General features: G+C 37.1%; 7 protein-coding genes across 7 annotated transcripts; 1 reads left to right on the top strand and 6 right to left on the bottom strand.

The window, feature by feature from the left end:
- Nucleotides 1–74: 74 nt before the first annotated feature.
- Nucleotides 75–1,152, bottom strand: BDF20DRAFT_824131 (ras family-domain-containing protein; the record flags this gene model as incomplete). Its single annotated transcript, XM_053077866.1, has 6 exons — nt 75–410; nt 486–604; nt 675–783; nt 858–889; nt 964–1,000; nt 1,060–1,152. 6 exons carry the CDS (start codon nt 1,150–1,152, stop codon nt 75–77), a joined length of 726 nt encoding a protein of 241 aa, XP_052934158.1.
- Nucleotides 1,153–1,468: 316 nt separating this feature from the next.
- Nucleotides 1,469–3,295, bottom strand: BDF20DRAFT_907066 (uncharacterized protein; the record flags this gene model as incomplete). Its single annotated transcript, XM_053083341.1, has 6 exons — nt 1,469–1,725; nt 1,795–1,893; nt 2,149–2,449; nt 2,681–2,728; nt 2,933–3,019; nt 3,080–3,295. 6 exons carry the CDS (start codon nt 3,293–3,295, stop codon nt 1,469–1,471), a joined length of 1,008 nt encoding a protein of 335 aa, XP_052934159.1.
- Nucleotides 3,296–4,305: 1,010 nt separating this feature from the next.
- On the top strand, nt 4,306–4,820 carry BDF20DRAFT_914930 (uncharacterized protein; the record flags this gene model as incomplete). Its single annotated transcript, XM_053084250.1, has 2 exons — nt 4,306–4,666; nt 4,765–4,820. 2 exons carry the CDS (start codon nt 4,306–4,308, stop codon nt 4,818–4,820), a joined length of 417 nt encoding a protein of 138 aa, XP_052934160.1.
- A 26-nt stretch (nt 4,821–4,846) lies between these two features.
- Nucleotides 4,847–7,430, bottom strand: BDF20DRAFT_882709 (uncharacterized protein). The gene is made up of 3 exons (XM_053081739.1): nt 7,103–7,430; nt 6,273–6,918; nt 4,847–6,204 (listed from the first exon to the last, which is right to left on the bottom strand). The coding sequence occupies exons 1-3, from the start codon at nt 7,157–7,159 to the stop codon at nt 5,021–5,023; spliced, it is 1,887 nt and encodes a 628-aa protein (XP_052934161.1). The 5' UTR covers nt 7,160–7,430; the 3' UTR covers nt 4,847–5,020.
- Nucleotides 7,431–10,956: 3,526 nt separating this feature from the next.
- On the bottom strand, nt 10,957–11,208 carry BDF20DRAFT_807365 (uncharacterized protein; the record flags this gene model as incomplete). The annotated part of the gene is made up of 1 exon (XM_053076548.1): nt 10,957–11,208. A coding segment is annotated over one exon (252 nt), but the record flags the coding sequence as incomplete, so codon positions are not given.
- Nucleotides 11,209–16,845: 5,637 nt separating this feature from the next.
- On the bottom strand, nt 16,846–18,671 carry BDF20DRAFT_914933 (40S ribosomal protein S30; the record flags this gene model as incomplete). Its single annotated transcript, XM_053084251.1, has 3 exons — nt 16,846–16,921; nt 17,065–17,183; nt 18,627–18,671. The coding sequence occupies 3 exons, from the start codon at nt 18,669–18,671 to the stop codon at nt 16,846–16,848; spliced, it is 240 nt and encodes a 79-aa protein (XP_052934163.1).
- On the bottom strand, nt 18,385–19,491 carry BDF20DRAFT_882721 (uncharacterized protein). Its single transcript, XM_053081740.1, has 4 exons — nt 19,445–19,491; nt 19,212–19,364; nt 19,017–19,129; nt 18,385–18,948 (listed from the first exon to the last, which is right to left on the bottom strand). The coding sequence occupies exons 1-4, from the start codon at nt 19,445–19,447 to the stop codon at nt 18,774–18,776; spliced, it is 444 nt and encodes a 147-aa protein (XP_052934164.1). The 5' UTR covers nt 19,448–19,491; the 3' UTR covers nt 18,385–18,773.
- Between the last annotated feature and the right edge of the window lie 93 nt (nt 19,492–19,584).

Genomic DNA, 19,584 nt, shown 5'->3' on the forward strand with positions numbered 1-19,584 from the left:
TATTTTTTTCTTCTCGACAGAAGACGGTAGCAATAACCATTGATACCATGTATGGAATACTGAATGTGTCCTTATTAACAACAGCTTTTACCTGTATTTTTTTCACTGACATTTAACATTTGGTGATTCTTCTTGTACAACATTGATGGATGTTGCGGCTGTGATAATAATATTGTACTCTTACTTGGTATGATACTACTAGTTCTCTTCCCGATTACCAGTCCATTCACCGTATTATTGTTAGCTGCGATTTTCAGCAGGGAGTTATTATTTGCTAACTCCTTATAAATATATTGTAGCATCGTCTCGAAGGCCAAATGCACATTTGTAGATTCAGAAGCACTTGTTTCGAAGAATAACATATCGTGGCTTTCCGCGTATTCTTTGGCTTCATTGGTATTTGTTGTTCTCTTACAGTCAGTTGATTCCCTAGTTGTACCCTTTGTCTCCGTTATTTTATCATCACTGTTCATTAATGGATGTACTGTTAAATCAAGTTTGTTTCCGATCAAAACAAGTGGAATAGGACTTCCGGTGTCTGTATGCTCACGTAATTCTTGCACCCATTGCTTGATGTTTTCAAATGATGATCTGCGAGTGATATCTGGATGATTATCCAAAAGTTATTAACTATACTTGTAGCCCTTTCAATCATTATCTAGAAATACAATTACCATAAACTACTATTGCACCTACTGCTCCTCTATAAAACGCACTAGTGATGGCTTTATATCTTTCTTGCCCGCTTGTATCCCAAAGTTGAGCTTTTATGAGACAACCATCCTATTAAATAAAAATTTAGTATATTCATAAAAGCACCAAGCATCGAGATACGTGGTTTATGGTAGACAACTTACAATTTCTATTGTTTTTGTAGCAAATTCTACACCTAAGAAATATAGCTATGACCAATCAATAAAGCTTTTACTTGCCTACAATCGAGCAGATATTGTAGGTATATACCTATTGTACTCTTTGAATCTTTATGAAATTCGTTGGACTACTGTAGTTTATTAGTGCTTGTGCTAAATTGATTTTTATCAACAATGTTCAACGCACTGTATATCTTAAAAGCAAATTTGATTTGCCAACGCCAGAATCGCCTATAATTACAATTTTGAAAAGATAATCATATTCCTCTTCTGAGAACATGATGCTTCAAAGTAGATGAAAGAGGAAGAAAAGAACGACAAGTTACAATTGCAACGGAACTGGGAAATAGGGTCAGAACTTTTTGGCTTAGGAAGGTGGTACAAAGCGTAGTGCATGATAAGGCTTTGACTTATTGCAATAATTGTATGCTATGTATCTCACTATTTCATGTGGATAGCGATTTTTTAACTTGATTCGAGAACAATCAATGATATAAGCCGCGCTGCCTTCTTACTCAAACGTGCTTTGGCGCTATAGTGGTCTCTTATAATGCTAACAAAAATTACTATTTTTACAGTTATATATAGCTGTCATATCAGCACGGTTTATTGCTATTGTTAAAGTTGTTATCTACTTGCGCTCGTTTGAGTTCACCTTTCAGCCATAAACATGGCAAATTCCCAATGATAATAATAATAACTACAGCAATCATAGACATGCTCATATTGTGAGGCGGAGAAGCATCACCACCCGCCCTTAAAGCGTCAATAATTATAGAGAAGATAACCATAGTGATTGAAGAAAGTGTCCAAAGAATACAAGAACTAACTGATTCAGACACCGGATACGTAACTATTTAAAAAAGCGAATTCAATGATTAGGCTATGTCAATATTGATAAATTACTTCACCCAAGTCTTACTCTCCGTTGCAAGTTCTAAGTACACCGGGACCATAGAATAAGATAAAAACCCGTTCAAAATACAAGCAACTATTACAATAGAGAAAGCGTCTGACCTAACTGTTAGACAAATTTGATGAGGTTAACTATTGCGCAGATTCAATAAATGTTTTTGTATTTTGGCGCTTTACATAGGAACACGAACGTAGCATATGAAAACACCATGAGAGGACTAAACAGTCTAAGTATTAGAAAATATTGAGCGGTCTTTCCTACTAAATAGCCCGTAAGGGCTTTTTTGACCATAAAATAGTAAACAACGAATCAATATAGGGCGGGCAGCGATTAAGGCTTTTAGATGTGCATAATACTAACTTCCACCAATAGACCCGGAAAACACTATCAATGAAGCGCATATTCCAGCTTGCTGTTCACTGTAGCCGAACGGTGCGATCGCTTCTATGATAAGGACTGATACTGAAAATGCCAAACCCATAGAGATGGATGCAATAAAAGTGACCCACCAAAATTGTATGTTTTTTGAAAGTTGCTTTATGCCTTCTAAAATCGGTGTCCTCTCCACAGTGGCACTTACTGATGGAGGAATCTTCGGCTTATTGGGCATAAAAAAAGCTGGTATAGTGAAGACAGTTGACATACTGGCAATCACGATCAACTACAAATTAATCCCAAATGAAAAGAAAGACTCTGAGTATGCACTTTGCTATTTATTGATTTAAGCGAATGAACCCACCATTCTTGGAACATCGTTTGAAGATGGTGTTAGCATTGGTAAGAGAAGCGGTGCCAAAGCAACTAAAACCTGAATCGCTAATGAAAAATAGTTGTTACTTGTTTCCATCGGATATTACTGAATAGCGGTCAATATAAAAGATGTTATTCTTACATAATAAGGTATTAGCAACTCCACGATCTTTGGGGGCAAACCATATAGCTACGAACTATATAATCAAAGTACATATGAATATTCATGTATTTCCGCCAAATCCCTCTGTAATCGTAATAATATACCTTAGCACCTAGACTGTAAGTTTCAAGTAAGTGGGAAGAATTGCAGCTACAGTTTATGATAATTATGAGTTCCTTACTTATAGATCAGAGGGCCGCCCGTACTGGCGATACAATGGCCAAACATCACTGCCAAGTATCTTCTTTCTGCTGGTAATATGATAGCTATACATCGAACCCAACAGCCTATCGTATTGAGCACAGCACCCAGTAAAATCTGAAAACGGTGATTTTCGAATTTGAAATGCTTGTAAATGAGTATTTTATATGTACTTACTGATATCTTCAGACCCAACCTTTCATACGACCAAGCAGCGAAGAACGAGAAGATTGTATTTATAATAGCCGCAGCATTCGAAAGCCAGTTGATTCGAGTCAAAGAAACATTCATCCAATTAGCTGAAGTAGTCGGCACGCTGGCAAAGGTATTCCACATGAACCCACAACTCGTATTGATGCCAACTATAATAAGAATTTCCACCCACGCAATCATACTTGTTTTTTCTTTTTGAATAGCAACTGCCGACTTAGCATAATGGTCAGTTGAATTTCTATTGTTGATACTGCATCCTTTCGTTGATGGTGCTTGCATTAATGGGGAAATCTTTTCGCTTTCGACTATTGTATTGTCACTGTTGATCACTGCTTCCAGTATCCGGTCTGATGCAGCCTTTCTGATATCAATATCTGCAGTGATGGTGTGGCACCTTTTTTGCTGGTTCATAGTCAGGAGTAAACAAATAGCGCTTCTAAGCAAGGAAAATTGTCAGAGAAAAAACTGAAAAGTATATAGAAAGATTCATTCATTGTAGAGAAAATGCCATTAAATGAAATGGTCAATAATTTCATTGCTTACGACAAATAGCTCACGATTCAACATCCCTTAATCATTTATTAGGAGTCTGGCTCTTTTTCTTTTTGCAGTGAAAAATTGTTAATGCCAGTTAGTAGCCCTAAGTATTAATAATAATTGTTATTTTGTTTACAGCCATACGTTCAAAGGATGCATGTCTTAATAAAGGTATGAGTTGTCTTTTCTTATACATGGGCCGGAAAGCTCCAGCACATTTTTCCGCATTAGATTAAAAATGGTCGATGCATTAAATCCACTTGCAATTTTAATCTAATAGACTGAAGGAACTATAGTACGCTAATGCAGTGAGCTACTGAACCCTTTCATTCAGGAACAATTATTTTCCTTAAAACACTCAAAATTGCGTTACGGAAGTTAGAATTAGCAGACCTCTTACAAAGTTGATCAAAGTAGTTCAATTTACAAGTGGACTCATATAATATATTTAATGGAAAGTTTTTAGCATTGCACTCATTAAATATATCTTTGTAGTTTTCTAACTGTACCTAGAATAATTCTTCACTTCTCCTCTTTGGAAAATATATTGGCAAAAAGTAAGGGCACTCTTTCAAACAAACAAAATTTCATAGCAAACATTTATATCGATATCTTTTTTTTTTCTCATTAAAACTCGTGCCTCGTGTGCTCAGATGGCAAGCAATGGAAGGAGACCAAAATTGGCTCGAAATAACACTACTGCAACAGACCCCAACAGCCCGCGAATGGAAAGCTCATCCGAGGCTTCTACGTTGGTACAATTGCCATATTACGGTAGTAGAGAACCCAAGCAGTCTGCAGCAGAAACAGATCATGTTATTCTGGAAATGATAGATAATATTCAAAAAAGTACAATTATCGTTAGTAAGGATGATGACAGTGATTGGGAACCAAAGTTAATCAATGGATCAACAGAAGCACCGACACCAGCGTTGGTACCTTCCAAACAAAGAAGTATTTGTTGGAGGTTCAAACTTACGTTCTGTTCAGTTGCCATTGTGCTACTTGTTATTGGTAAAAGGAAACCTTTTCAATCATTGTATTGTTGTAACACCATCGCACAATTTTAATAACCTAATTCTTCTTCGGCCCGTTTCGACATATTGAAATAGTTACTGTGGTTATCAGCGAGCTAACAAAATCAATCAACATTGGTGTACACAACTAAATTATTGTCCTGCTCGGTTGAACCATTTTAGATAATTTATTTTGATGAAAACTCCATCATCGAATACTCTTTTATATGAAAACTATTAGTTGTACATAGTTTATTCCAATAAAATAAAGTAAAAAATTAACACAATTAATTAAGTAAAGTTAAAAGGTATATAGAGGTATAAACGCAATGGGCCTTAGAAAGTTCTAGTTCTAGCGAACTGAAATAGCTTGAGTTATTTTAGGAGTAGACTTGATTGTACGATTTAGTGAACCGCGGACATTAGTTAACGACTTTGTTGTTGGGGGCTTGCTTGTTTTGCTATTTGCGTCCGTACTCCTGGCATTTTTAACCGGCTGAAATGACATACTGATACTAGCAGTTGCTGTTTTACGACTAGCATATTGTGGCGCTGTTTGCGTTTTTAAGTGTAATGGTTGATTCTTTGATTTTACTGACGTTGGACTGGTTGTTACGACATTACGATTGCGTTCAATAGCTGTTACTTTGCGAACCACAACTGGAGAATTGGATTGCTTTTCATCCTTCTTCGTCATTGATTTCAGCAAAGTGATTTCATCAAGGGTTTTTTTCAGCTGTTGTCGGATATTCTGCTTCTGTTCTGATTCTCGTTTGACCTGCAATTTCAAATCATCTATTTGTTGAAGCGCTTCTGATAGTTTGCTCTCCAGCTTTGCTTTTGATTCCGAGTTCTCACGTAAAACCGCATTCATAGACTCAATCTGAGACATTAATAGTTCTGTGTTTACCGTAAAGTTTTGCTGCATCTGGTGCATGCGTTCTTCAAGGAAGTGGTTTTGTTGATCTACTTGAGCCGCCATGTCTTCCATAGCATTCTCAAATGCGATACGCATAGCAGTCTCTTCCTGAAGATGCTTCTCAAGTCTATCAATACGTGCGTGCAGCTGGTTTACCTTGCGTTTGTCCATACTGTTGTTGATACGTGCTAGAATTTGTAACACTTGGTTCGATGTGATTCTTTTCTTTCGGCATTGATAACCTCTCCAGAGAGATTGAATCTTGATAGCAGCGGCAGATTCATCATAATTCCTGTTGGCTTGATGTCTTACCACAGTATTCTCAACACAGTCCAGAGCAACGAATGTTGATACTGCTTCTAGAGGTTTGTTGTTATTTTTATCATCATCGTCGTCGTTATTGACATAATAGAGTGACATATTGCGGATGCTGGTTGTCTGGGATTGTGTTTTCCTCTTCTTACTGAATTTTATAAGAACAACTTTGGTATCCTCATCGCTATATTCTTCCCCATCGCTCTCCTCATCTTCTTCTTCACATCGGTAGCTCAAAAGATCGTCTTGAATGTAACCAAGCCTCTCAGGTACGCAATAATAAGGATGAACACTTTGATAACCTGTTATAATGGAAAATAGATTTTAATACTGTATATTCCTACTGATTTGTTTTTGAATGATTACTTACCGTTTAAGTATTCTGAGGCACTAGAAGGACTTATATAGTCAGGAAAGACATAGGATGTCGTATCCCAATGAATCATCTCTTCTTTCTGATCTATAAATTTGAATTGGTATTGCGCATCCCAAGTAGTGTCCAAAAACGAGGAGGGGCATGCATGAAGAGACACCTTTCGATTGATTGTTGACATTGAATCAAAAGACGGAAATTGGCCATTCATCTCAATAGCCCGTGAAGGCAATTGTAATGGAGAAAGCTCTTCGTCGACTGTAAGGAAATGGTCAGCCATCTGTTGAGTTTCATGAATGCTGTCATTGCTTAAGGTTAAAATGTCCAGGTACTGATCAAGCAATTGTTCTGTCTTATCCAAAGGTGACATAGTGTCTCGATAATACTGCTGTTGCTGTTGTGGATGACTTGTTTTATCATGAAAAGTATGAGTAAAAGTTTCTGTTGAGGCTGAGGTCAGTGAATGACCGTCATATGAAAACAATTCATCCTCATCAAGGACAAAATACTGAGAGCTATCTGATTCTGTTGTGTTGAAGGTTATATTATGGGATCTAGGAGGAAATTCATAGTGATATTGAGCAGAGTTTAGCCTCTGGTTTATTTTGAGCGTCCCATCTTGACATAATTGATGTTGTTGTTCCTAATTAAATGATACGTTACAAAGAGAACGTAAGTCTGCTGTCATTTATTTCATTTGATGGCTACGCACGAGCAAACTAGCCCCATTTAAGGTTCAAGTGGTACCAGACACTTTCTTTGACCCAGCCACCACGTTTTTCTCTTTTGTTCGTGTTACCATCATGATACAATTTTATTGCTGTTACCTTTTGACTTTCTATGTTCAACATAGTAGTAGTAGGATTTCGTGCATGGAATAGCATTTAGGCGAAGGTAATTTAAGAATGACAGATTGGTAATAGAGGTTTGGTTTTTGAAATTATTTATAAGGAATGGAATGGATTTAGGCGTTGTATAGGATATTACTGAAATCGTCCAGGACTTCGTTGGGAGTTTTTTTTTTTTTTATTCTTTTTTAAGATTTATATACAGAACAACTTTATATTGAGAGAGTTTTTTCTTTTTTCTAGAATACTTAAGAATGTAAATTTGAATGATTGATGAAGAATAAAGACGAAAAGTCCAACGAAGAAGTGCTCTTTTATAAGTAATCTTAGCAGTTCTGTGCAACAGTCAATTGTTTGATCATTTAAAGTACGTTTTAAGAGAGTTTTATTCCAAATTTGATTTCTAAACCCAGTGGGCACGCCATTGAATTATCAAAATTGCTCGAGAAGTTTTCTATACGTAATAGGGATTAAAGAGCCTTAATGGAAATAAAGGATAAGAAAGAGTATGACAAGAATGCAGACTAAATGCAAATGGCTTTGACGGTGCGCACCGTCAGTCCAGAAGTTGTTGGCTAAGGGTGCTTGGTTACGGTGGTGGTTCTTTTTCATGCTGAGGCTGATCCATTTCGTTGAACAAAAGTTGGAGTACTGACCATCTTATAGTTCATAACCTGTTACAGTGCTGAAGCTTTGACTGTCGAGTTGAAAGAACTGGGAAAAAGATTGGATCAGTAGAAATTGTTGGACGACATAAAAATGCCAGCTTAGCGTTATAAAAGGCTGATCTCAGTTTGTTGAAGTTGTCTTGACGAAATGCTTCAATGGCTTCGTTGATCACTCAATAGTCTATAGGTTGAGGACAGCTATTCTGCATTATATCTGTGAGCGGCGAATGGTATCAAAGTGAGTGCACAAATTGATAAGACGAATAACTTGTACAAAGTAGCTCTGTGAACAGGACCAATATTTAAAGATCCTACCAATATGATTCTCGTAAATGCTTGCAGCAATATGATTATTAAACAGCTAAAGACTTTGCTCACAGATGAGGTTCGTGAGTTGAATGAGAAATGCGCACTTCCATGAAAGACAGTCTCTTACTAAGATCGATTATGTTCACTGAAGTCTGCGGAATCTCTTTCTGATGCTGTATCATGAATATATAAATGAATTGTGAGTGTTTTCATGTAAGAACTTGTTCAGAAAGAGCGCATATTGCAGAAAAGTTGATAAAGTGGTTAAATTGAGTGATAAGAAAACCGAAATGCAGCCTTATATCGAAGATGTTTGACCATTTCGCTGATAAGACAGGCATGAACATAGCGTCTGTATGGGTAGGACTTGATCGATGCAGGTAAATAAGCCTGCGATTAGTAGGAACTACTCATTGAAGAGCAATGATTCTGTTGATGAATGTGTAAGAAGTATGCAATTAATATGGTGTATTTTTTTGATCTCGAAGAGCATCGCCTAAACTCAGATTGAACCATAAAAAATCTGTGGCGCAGACGTTGATTATGGCTAATATATACTTTATATACTCAAAAGAGACAGGTTCGTTCTATGAAAGCAGCCCGAAACGCTTACTAGACATTAGCAAAGAAAGGTACTGATTTTATTAATTGATACGTTAAGCAATACAGCTTCAAAACCTCATTAAAGATATGTCCAGATGGCTATTGCGTAGTTATATTGGAGAAGGCAAATCCATCAGCTCTTTTGTTTGGATAGATGCAATGACCGACCATAAGAAGGAAGGTGTAGCAAATTACATAAAATTCCTTTGTACTAATTGCTATACATTATAAGTGCGCAAAAAGATAATAGTACATGTGTAATTCTGACCGAATATTTGGCAAAGGAACGTTTTACATGTTAAACACCAAAAATAAGGTGGTAGAGGATCTTTCGGAAAAACTCAGGGACCACCAAATCCAATCTCCGGTTACTTCCATATGAATCATCCTGTTACTGCGAGAATTAACGAGCAAAAAAGGTTCGGGTTAAAAGCGACTTCATTTGTATTGCTAAAGCAGAATGGTTAAGGATCCTCAAAACGAAATGACTAATAATATGTGCCTTCGGAAAGTACGTGGTCACCAAGTTGTATTGGGTGTATGAAAAGTACCAGAATGAAGCTTGCTGATACTTGGTTTGACGGGCTAAATTATGTTCTTACGCGATAAAGACATCCAACTATTATTCTATTGTCAAATGGCCCCTTTTAAATTTGTCATCAAATTATGCAACAGCAACCAAATTTTATATGAACTTAAAAGCCGAGTATTTTCTCATATGATTGCTTCCTTGCTTAGTAGCTTATAATTGCCTTTAAGGCTAGAACTTTTCCGTTTTTGAATACAAAGAAACATGGAATTGAGGCTTAGTCAACAAGAACTGTTAGAGTTTCACTGCCATATAGAAAGGTACGCTTGAACTCTCTGATAAATTTTAGTCCAACCCCTTCTCTGTTTGAATCCGTTTGGTATTGCAAGGCAATGGTTTCCTTTTCTTCCCCAGGTATAATTGTTATTGAGCACAAAAGATCTTTTTTCTATTTGAATTGAGCTACTTTTGAGATGCTTCATATTAGCTATTTTGACCAGAGGTCGAAAACCCAATAATAGTCGTCGCTTACGAGCCACAAAGCGCGTGAATTTTGCTTATCAAATCAACATTATCTATACATCATCAAGCTACTGGCGTCTAATAAATCGTTTATGCTTGCCGCTGCTATAGGTATATCAGTAACATTACGCGATTTTGTGGTACATGTTTCAGAAAAGAAAAGGCTTCTACTCTATCTACCCATCTCACTTTCAATTTAGTGAATATCTCTTTTGCTGTTCGTAGTTGCTGCTGAAGGTTGACTCTACATTTAAAGACTTGGTCAAGGACAAAACATATGATCTTTCAGGAATCTAAGATATATCGTGGCTGAAAAGTCTAGGACCTTATTCGTCTTGCTAATGGCTTTATTGTGTGTGTATACTATGCTGTATATTAAAGGTCAGTGACTCAAATAACAAAATTTCTGTTTCTGATGAAGGATTTTCTGAAAATTGTAAAGTTTTGGAATGCGACTGAAAACCAACACTTAATGTATATGCCTCATTTAACACAGAAAATACGTCAGAGTAGCCAAACTAACCTAACGCAAGTATCCAGTTTCAGTGTTTTACCGCAATGTACAATTTCATTGCTTTGCAAACCTTTGCCTTCTTCAGAATAGCTTTTTTGAGACATAAAACTCAGACTTCTTTTGAAATTTATCAGCCGACTTTCCTAAACAATCCCATGCTATTTGTGTAGGTTTAATTTTTTTATATTATGATGTCTCCACGAAAGGAATAATTCATAATCTATCGATAATCATAGAAAGCATGATATCTTAAAATCAGTGATAAAATTCTAAGAAGCATTCAAAAGGTTTGCATATTTTTAATTTGAAACACGATTCCGTCATGAAACAATCAGCTAACTTAACATCCTATACTAAAACACATGGTCTGCATATTATCAGCTTTTTACAGATAGCTGTTGATGTTGTAAAGTGTTGTAAAGGGGTTAACTATATTTACTTTAGATAAAGGTTGAATAAATTCCAACAAAAGGGATATAGGTTTATAATGAAGAATAGGAACATATGAATGATGAAAGGTAGGGGTAGGGTATTGTTAGAAAGAGGGGGATTCTTTACTAGCTTCTTTCAAAAAGTAGTATTGTGTATGTGTGAGAGTTATAAATAAGAGGGGGAAAAAAAAAAAAAAGGAAATTCACAATAAATAGGCTGTATATTGTAGTATATACTCAAGGACTTGATGTTACTGTTGATCTGATCGTGTTGTCATACCGGCCATTAAGCGTTGCTCTGTTGTAATCGGCTCATGCCATTTACCTTCATACCTTAAATGTTTTTGATTAGCCATAAAGCTAGCAACAGCAGCGCGTTCGGCTTCGTACATTTCTAATGTGACACCTTCAAATTGATTATCAAAGGTATGGAAATTGGTGGCATACTCGAAGCGTTCGAGATTTGGAAATAGTCGTAACAAATCATAGAATCCAGGAGTCGATAACGGTGTCGTGATGTATTTTGTAATTCTAAGATGCTTCAGTGAGGAGCCGGGCAGTTCGAGAAATTCAGTGAGAGAGGATGAAGCTGGTTTTGAACGCTGTTTTGTGGTAGTGGATGATGGGAGGGTATCATAGGGTCGTCTAAAGCGCTGCTGTCGGCTCTCTTTCTTTTGTCGCTGTTCTTTTATGCCGTCTCTATAAGAGTTATAAAGCGCTAGATCGCGGTTGGTCACACAAGCAAGATCATGCACGTCCAGTGTATGTAGATGCTTGCATTTCGAGAGCAATTCCCAGAATGCGCGGTTTGAAATGGTGCCTGTAGGGGAAGCGCCACGAAACTCGTGACCATCTTCACTGATTAAGCCAGTGAGTTCTAGCACGTCTTTTGATTTGATAGAGCAAAGGGTGAGAGACTCCAAATGTGGCCAGTGTCTTGCCATTGTCATGATAACTGCATCATTCATACCGGCATGAAGACCGCGAAAATGACGCATTTTAGGGCTTCCTGAAACAACAGCTTGTAATAAACCAGAAGAATGAAGGCCCTTATCGCCATTATTAATATAATGGAAGGTTTCTAAAGACTGACCGCTGCAGGCAATAGCACAGAAGATTTCAGTCATTTCGAAATCAAGGTCGCAGTGCATAATTTTTATAGTGTGCAGTGTCGATTTGCTCATGTCCATAATGTGCCTGAATATATCGGAAAAGTGGTTGTGAAGTTGAAAACCGTGATTGATGTATTCTTGACGACGACGATCATGTCGTAGTGCTCTAATATGGGAAAATAAAAGTGGTCTATTGGGTGGTTGATTGGAAAACTGCACTGGAACAACCGTGTTTTGGATAAAGTCCGAATAACAGCCCTCGATAGTGAGACTTCGGATACGAGGACTGATTTGAACGATACGGTGCATGGCCATCAACAGTTTGTTGAATTCAAGGTTTTTGAATACAATATCTTGATACAGATGAGGGTCCATACAGTTGTAATACCATTTTCGTGACACTCTATAACCAAACGGGTAATAAATTATATTTTTTTTTGTTAAAGAAAACTCTTCTATGAATCTATATGCATAAAGATACACATAGATATATGTATTGTAATAGAGAATAGTTCAATCGGTCTGTACCTTGATGCTCTTAATCTATCAGGCAATGGAAGATAGAAAAATATTTGTTGAAGTATAGGGTTGGGAAACATTGTTGCTTAACAAATAGTTGCTGCTGTGAAGCTTTTGGTTGAAGTTAGAAGCTGGTATGGCTGTGGTTATGTAAGACTGAACAACCAAAGGAAAATGAGGAAAAAAGAGAAAAACGAAAAGCTAACAAAGCTAACAATAAGGCTATATAAAAGGCTTTTTTTGGGAAAAAGAAAGGTGTTTTTTTTTTTCGTCCTGTTTACAATAAGCTAATTTATATACTTTTTTTTTCCTTCTGGGTCGTTCGTGAAGGTGTTTAGCTGCTGTTATGGTTGGTAACCAATGTGAAGATATATTTTTGGTGCATAACCTATCAAATGGCTGTTGTATGTTTCAGGTACAAGCTGCGTATAAAATTTTAGGTCAGCCTTTTTTTCAGGTAAAAAAAAAAAAAAAAAGGTTCGGTTTCGGATCTCCATTTTTTTTTTTGCTTTTTCTGGCTGGTGGTTTACTTGTCCCTTTTCAGCTAGGTTGCTATATTAGCGGAGAGGACATTATAAGAAAATTGTCGTGCGTCTTGTCCCGCATCTTATGCAAGGGTTGAGCTTCCAAATCATGTCTGTTTAACGAATGATGGAAATGGCCTCTCTCTGGTGGCAGCTATGACTCTTCAGCACATAAGTTAGCCTCACGTTAATAATACTTTTTACCATCCTTGAAAAACATTATTCTTAATAGTTTCCACCTTCCACCACAAAGAGATGCCTGATAGACGTACTGACTTATACCCAATCAAAGCAGCTTCCATAGAATTATAAAAGTTCAATGTTCCTTGTGTCTTGATTGCAGCCAAACATATCGATGAGTCGACCCTTCCATCTTCTCTTCAGGCAACAACTGTTACGAGTATACAACTTTTAGCTCTTTTACTGTCGATGTAGCATATTTTAATAGGCCTTTCATTAACGTTAGTGTTATTTCTCGCCGACTTAAATAATTGTTATGTCAGTTTGAGAGCCTGAATTCAGCCCACAGTTAAAGGATGTACATTCGGATTTTACCGTTTCTGTATTTTTGTTTCTTACCGAAAACGGCAACGAATGAAAAGCTGATGAAATAGTCTTTTTCGAGAAAGTTTTATGCTAAAGGAGGTATCTTTTTTTCCATCCATTAGATCATCGCTGTTTCAGTTGAGCTTCTATGACATAAGTTGTAAGGGGAGCTCCTCAGTTCGATGCACATCTTTTTGGTATCGCATATATACTGTTTTCAGACAAAAATCAGGGCATCGCTGAGATTTGTACCTGATTCAACTATAAAACAAGAGCGAATGAATGCTAACGCCAAGCATCTTCTTTTCGTAACACTTCTCAACGCACTTGCCTTACTCAACGCGTTAAAATCGTTCTACACTGTGAATCCAAGAAATGGGGGGGGAGGTCGTCTTAGAATGCTTGAAGCACTGCAGAAAGGATTAATGGTTTAACTAGCTGAAACATTCTATTAAATCAGATCGCTGAAGATCAAATCTGATTTCCCAATAAAGTCCCCTTTTTTTTTTGAGTTCAAGGCTTACAAAGTCGAACTGACCAATCCACGCAAAGCAATTACATCTTCCCCGGAAAATAGATTGCACAAATTTCACAAATTGATTCTTTCCATTTCAATTAAGCCTGTAATCCAAGGTAAATAGCAGCAGAACCAGTTCGATCCATTCTCATGGTTAGAGTTTGCTTTTTCAGATTAATTGCTGGTTGAGGTTTGATATCCTCAATATGCTGGCGAAACATAAGCAGCTGCAATTACCTTCTAAGTTCTACTACTTTCCGATCTGGATCTTATGTATATGTAAGCGTACTGTTTATTACATGTTGGTCTCCTTCAAAACTGCGAGTGGCAGTTTTTTTATGTCCACAGTATTGTAGAGAAACTCAAAATAATGTCCACTAATAATTTTGCAAATTCTACGCCTGTAATCTAACTTCTCCTCCTAAGCTTCTCTCAACTTGATGTTCTGAAAAAGAGAAAACGCTTATATAAGCTCGACAACAATAGATTTGGTTCTATTACAGATAGTGTGGCTCAAATTGTATAGAAAGTCGGGTCCAACAGTGAATGTATGTCGCTTAGAAAGGCATCATAGAGTAATTGGTCCAACTGTATTGCTGGTTAAATGGCCCTGAGCCTTCTCAATCTATGATTTGATTGGTGATGAAGCACAGTTTCTGGTCTGGTGATGAATTCACTACACTTCAAAGCCCATGGAAGTGCCCTGAAACTTCTATTTGCTTCACGTACATCGACTGTGTGAGATCGTAACATAACATTTATGTTTTATGCTTTTGCTTGATGGATCTGTTGCTCAAACAGCTTCCATTGTAGCCTATTCTGTTGATCTCTTCTTTTGAGACGTTATCGATTGGCTATGTTGAAAGGAATTCAGAACTTGATTTGATCTACGATAAATGTTCGTGTATGTATCCATGGTTAATACTTCCTGTATATCCCTATATCACTCCGAATCGTCGTGCATGCTAAAACCTTTGATGCTGAAGATGGTAAATGACAGCCCACGAAACAAAAAACAAATGGGTAACAACCACTGAACGAAGCACTTTTACGTAAGAAGGAATAGGATTTATTCTACATCTGTAGGCAAGAAAAGCACGTCGATATCATATGTGATTGGCTTTCAAATGTAACTTCAACAGGCGGTTGTATGACATTGGCTTTTGATCTGGTAGGACAGTGCGCCTACACCAACATTAGATCAAATTTGAAGAGCAACCTTGGAACAAGCAGTTGTTTCATCTGTGGCCAAACTATAAAATTCAAACGGTGTCAGATGTTGATGAAGGAGACCTCGACCATAGGAATCCCCCCCCCAAGATTGTAACAGAATATCTTTGTGCAAACCTGACAGGATTCTACTGTTGTTCAATTTCTGAAATACAGATTCATTCCATTTGAGAAAACGACTTTCGAAACCATAAAGTAATACACAAGAAATCGAACCCCTCCAAACAAACAAACCAACACACATACATAGTCTTTGCCTAATGATCGAGCAAAATGAGTACAGTGATTTAAGTTATAGCACTTTATCCAAATGTTTCATATCGAGCTATTTTTCTCTGGATAAAAGGAAACCATTTTGTTGTCTTTTAAAGGCTCGGGATTTGTTTATTTACTAGATTTCAATGCAAGTCTAGCGAGTTAACAAATGTTGAGCGACGTACGTCTTCCTTTTTAATGAATTGACTGCGTAAGTATGTTCAAAGGATACAATAACAAATGTTGGAAAATCATATACTGAAGCTATTGTACCACACAACACCAATTCCATGAAAAGCTATCAAATTGGAACTAAACATATCAATTGCGGTTACCTCATGTTTTCATGCACGCTGTTCGTTTGCTATAACCTTCTGGAAAAGGTTCATGATATTCCCACTTTTTCTAACCAATCATGTGAATTGCTTTTTCCGTCACTAGCTTTCTCAAAAGAACAAAAGAACAGATATTAGGTAACAAGAAATGGCCAAAGTTATGAACTTGTCTAGCCAAAAAAATGAGTGTCCAACTAAAGGAAAATATCAAAACTCATGAAGTATCATATATAATCTACCAGGAACAGGTATGATTTTACTCTAGATACACCCGCTGAAGAAGAACACCCCTTCGCATTGTTACAGAATGAAACTAGATCAAGATAGCAATCAAAATAAGCAAAATATGACTTATACTTTTTGTGCAATAACAATCTACAGCAAGCAAGCACTAATGTCACTGTACTGCTTCACTAGATTTTTATGATTTAGGAAACTATAATCTTTGATGATGTGGAAATTGATAGCAAGCCTCACCAACATATTCTCCTTTTGCTGGAGACTGATATTAGGCAAAGAGCGTGTATATTGTGCTGGGTTTTGCAAAATTGAATCATGATTTCCATTTTAAAATTCTAAAGTTCTTTGCAAAACAACTATATCTCGATAAGAGCCCCGATCTAAGACATGCTAATATAAAGTGAACAATACCGCTCAAAACAATAACTGTGCTACAGCAAATAAAACAGTCAAATAACAGTTCATACTCTTTCTGGCCATTCCAAGTAAAATATAAAAGGAGCAGTTTGCATTGATCACTTCAAATTTACCAACTTTTCCTTTCTGTTGCAATGACTGTGTCAATAGCATAAACAGCATAAAATCTAGGGCAAAATGCTTCAACTTGATACAAGAGGGCAAAAATAAATCAGACTTTTCCTCTAATCAAAGAGCCATGCATACCCAAATATTTACTCTCATTTGAACTATTGCTGTCCCCATCGCGTTTATTGCTCTTCTATCAAATAAGTGTTGGTCATAATGAGAGCAGTTTATTGATAATTTCCAAAAAGAAGTATTCTCTACATTTTTGGCATACAGTAATTTAACCCACAGTCATCAATGATGCAGAATATTAATGCGTTGTGAATTGATGCGAGAGACTGACTTAAGGACCAGCAGTGGGAGCAGGGTTCATTCTACGCTTACCACCAACTTGGGTAGTGACGTTGACGAAACGACGGCTATACAATAGATGAATGTCAATGGCAAACATTTTGTTAGTAAAGGTGCCATCCATGTCCAAAGCATTCCGACACTTGTATCTCTCCTCAGCAAAACATCCACATTGCTCCATCTGTTATTTTCTTTTAACTACTATACGTACTTGTAAACTTGTCTCTTCTTAGCACGACCAGTCTTGGCCTTCTTCTTTTCTTGCTTAGCGACCTTAGGTGTTTGAGACTTGACCTTACCAGCACGAGCAAGGGAACCGTGAACTTTACCCTACATTGACATCGATCATGCAAGGAAGAAAAAAAAAAGTTAGCAATGTCAATGAGATGCCGTTTTTTTCAATACTATCGTCTTGGATGCAAATTTTCGACGTTCATCCCTTCATGAGTGAATGGATGATGGATGGATAGATGATTTGGTATGTTGCATTTACCATTTTTTATGTTAGAGTGCAAAGAGAGGGAGTATAATGCGCTGTACGCAGGCTATTTTGTGGTAATCCAATGGATTTCCACCTAGAGTGTAGTAATGGTTTCTCCCTGGGCCGCTCCATCTCTTTTTCCGGCCCCACTTCCCCCGCCCACTTCTTGATTGCACCCTCCAAGCGGGAATCAAAAATAAAAGGAAGCCTTTTCACAAGCACTGCATATCATACATCTACATTTCTATGTACCCTTAGTTGACCCTATCTTTTGAATGAATCGGATATTGTTAACAGCAACGCATTCTCTGTAAAAAACTTGCAGGGGTTGCTGTAAATGAACCGACGGAAGGAAGAATGCTCCATCTGCCCGGGGGTAGAAAAGCTTTTTCCGGCCCTTGTTTAAATTAAAAACCTTCACAAGAGCATTTCATACGTTTGGATATATTTGTTCCCATTCATGTATGACTTTCAAATTCGTTGCGTATGCTGCATTGTATGTTTGAATGTGAAGTTCGGTAGCACGCGTGCAAGAATGATATATTCGTCTGAAGCAGGATGAGTAGAGGAGGAAAAGTTCACTTCCTACTCCAGTAGGGCCCGTAACAAGTCAAATTTAGGAGCCACGCGAAGAGCCCTTGATTTTGGAACGATCGAAAATTCTGCCAATATGGCTATGAAATGTTTTCAGGTCAACTGAAGTGAAATAGCACAGTTGACAGCATATTCATTGAACATTCGTAGCAGCAGATAAACATCAACGTAGCAGAACGGCCTCATCCTCAGAAATGAACCAGCAGCGACCCAGGACAGCAATGGATACACATTGTGTGATGATTGAGGGTAAAGTATTATCCATCATTCTGTTCAACAGTGTGCTTAAAAAAATAATTGATACTCCAAATTCGCTCTGCAGCTTTACCGTCCTTTTGAGAATTTGCTTACATTATCTTATACTTAGAATGTGATCTAACAATGCTTGTTGGTTAACTGTGAATGTATATGCTTTTGCAATATTACCTCATCATCACGTAAATTCCGCGGCGCGTACTTTTTTTTTTTTTTTTTTTTTTGTTGGGTTCAAGTCAAAAAATAAAGATGAACACAAAGGACAAAGGAAAGGAGCACATTGATATATGATACAGATATTATTAGACCTTATAGAGAACTATGATCTATCATGAATTTTTAAAGGTGGGTGAACTATGTATAGTAATGTGAGCATATAATATACAGAAATGTATAAGTATGTATACAACATATAGTGATGGAAGAGAATATGTTCTTGATACTTCGCGTAGAGCGTGAAGGTTGAGTTTGAGAGTTAAATGCTCCATGTGAGTGTGATAATTAGTATGCGTAATGGTACAAAGAATATATGCAATACATTTGTGAAAGAAATAAAAAAATAAAAAGAAAATATAGGGCTGTCACTCGTTCTAAGCACCCATCATGATCTTGAACTCATCAAAACTGATTAACCCATCGCCATTGATGTCTGCTTCTTTAATCATAGCGTCCAACTCTTCCTCAGACAAAGACTCGTTTAAAGATGCCATCACTTTACGAAGCTCTTCTCTATCAATCAAACCGTTGCCATCCACGTCAAAAACTCTGGTAAAAAGAAAATAGCATGAGTCGGAAGGGGTCGGGTGTCGGTTATTGTCAAACATACAACTTACTTGAATGCTTCTTTGAGATCGTCACCTTCGCTGCCATTCTTCATATTCTTAACAAGGCCCAAGAATTCATTGAAATCGATTGTACCGTTGCCGTCAGCATCGACGTCGTTCACCTTTTTCCGTTTATATAGTATAACTTTTAATAACTCATTGGCTCGTCTAGTCCAGTTTTTCTATATAAAAGAGACCCCTTACCATATCTTGTAATTCTGCATCACTAGGGTTCATACCAAACTTACGGAGGACTGTGCCCAGCTCTAATGCACTAATGCTGCCATCGCCGTCAGTATCAAATAACTGAAAAGCTTCTTTATATTCAGCAATTTCTTCTGCTGTAAGTTGGTCAGCCTTTTTGTCAAAGTCATATAATCAAATGTGTCAGTAAGCTTCTAGAGTAATTCGTCCCTTTTCAATTTGAACAAATTTACCATTTTTTAGTCTGAAAGAGGGATTGAAAAAAGAAAAAGCGTGATTTATTTTTAAGAAGCAGATTAACTTATTTTTTTTTTTCCCCCTAACAAAAAAAGAAACTGGGATTGGAAGTCGAACGATTTTTGAGTTATTACCT

Source organism: Mycotypha africana (genome assembly GCF_025528875.1).
Source record: "Mycotypha africana strain NRRL 2978 chromosome Unknown BDF20scaffold_8, whole genome shotgun sequence".
Classification (NCBI taxonomy): Eukaryota; Fungi; Mucoromycota; class Mucoromycetes; order Mucorales; family Mycotyphaceae; genus Mycotypha; species Mycotypha africana.

What these genes read in the sequence shown, in the direction of transcription:
- BDF20DRAFT_882709 (XM_053081739.1), bottom strand. Translation starts at nt 7,159, where the DNA reads ATGCTATTCCATGCACGAAATCCTACTACTACTATGTTGAACATAGAA. An exon ending in TGAACATAGAAAGTCAAAAG is followed by an intron (nt 6,919 to 7,102) that starts GTAACAGCAATA and finishes TCATTTAATTAG; the next exon opens with GAACAACAACATCAATTATG. An exon ending in TGCCTCAGAATACTTAAACG is followed by an intron (nt 6,205 to 6,272) that starts GTAAGTAATCAT and finishes CCATTATAACAG; the next exon opens with GTTATCAAAGTGTTCATCCT.
- BDF20DRAFT_882721 (XM_053081740.1), bottom strand. An exon ending in ATGCAGAATTACAAGATATG is followed by an intron (nt 19,130 to 19,211) that starts GTAAGGGGTCTC and finishes AAACGGAAAAAG; the next exon opens with GTGAACGACGTCGATGCTGA. An exon ending in GATCTCAAAGAAGCATTCAA is followed by an intron (nt 18,949 to 19,016) that starts GTAAGTTGTATG and finishes TCTTTTTACCAG; the next exon opens with AGTTTTTGACGTGGATGGCA.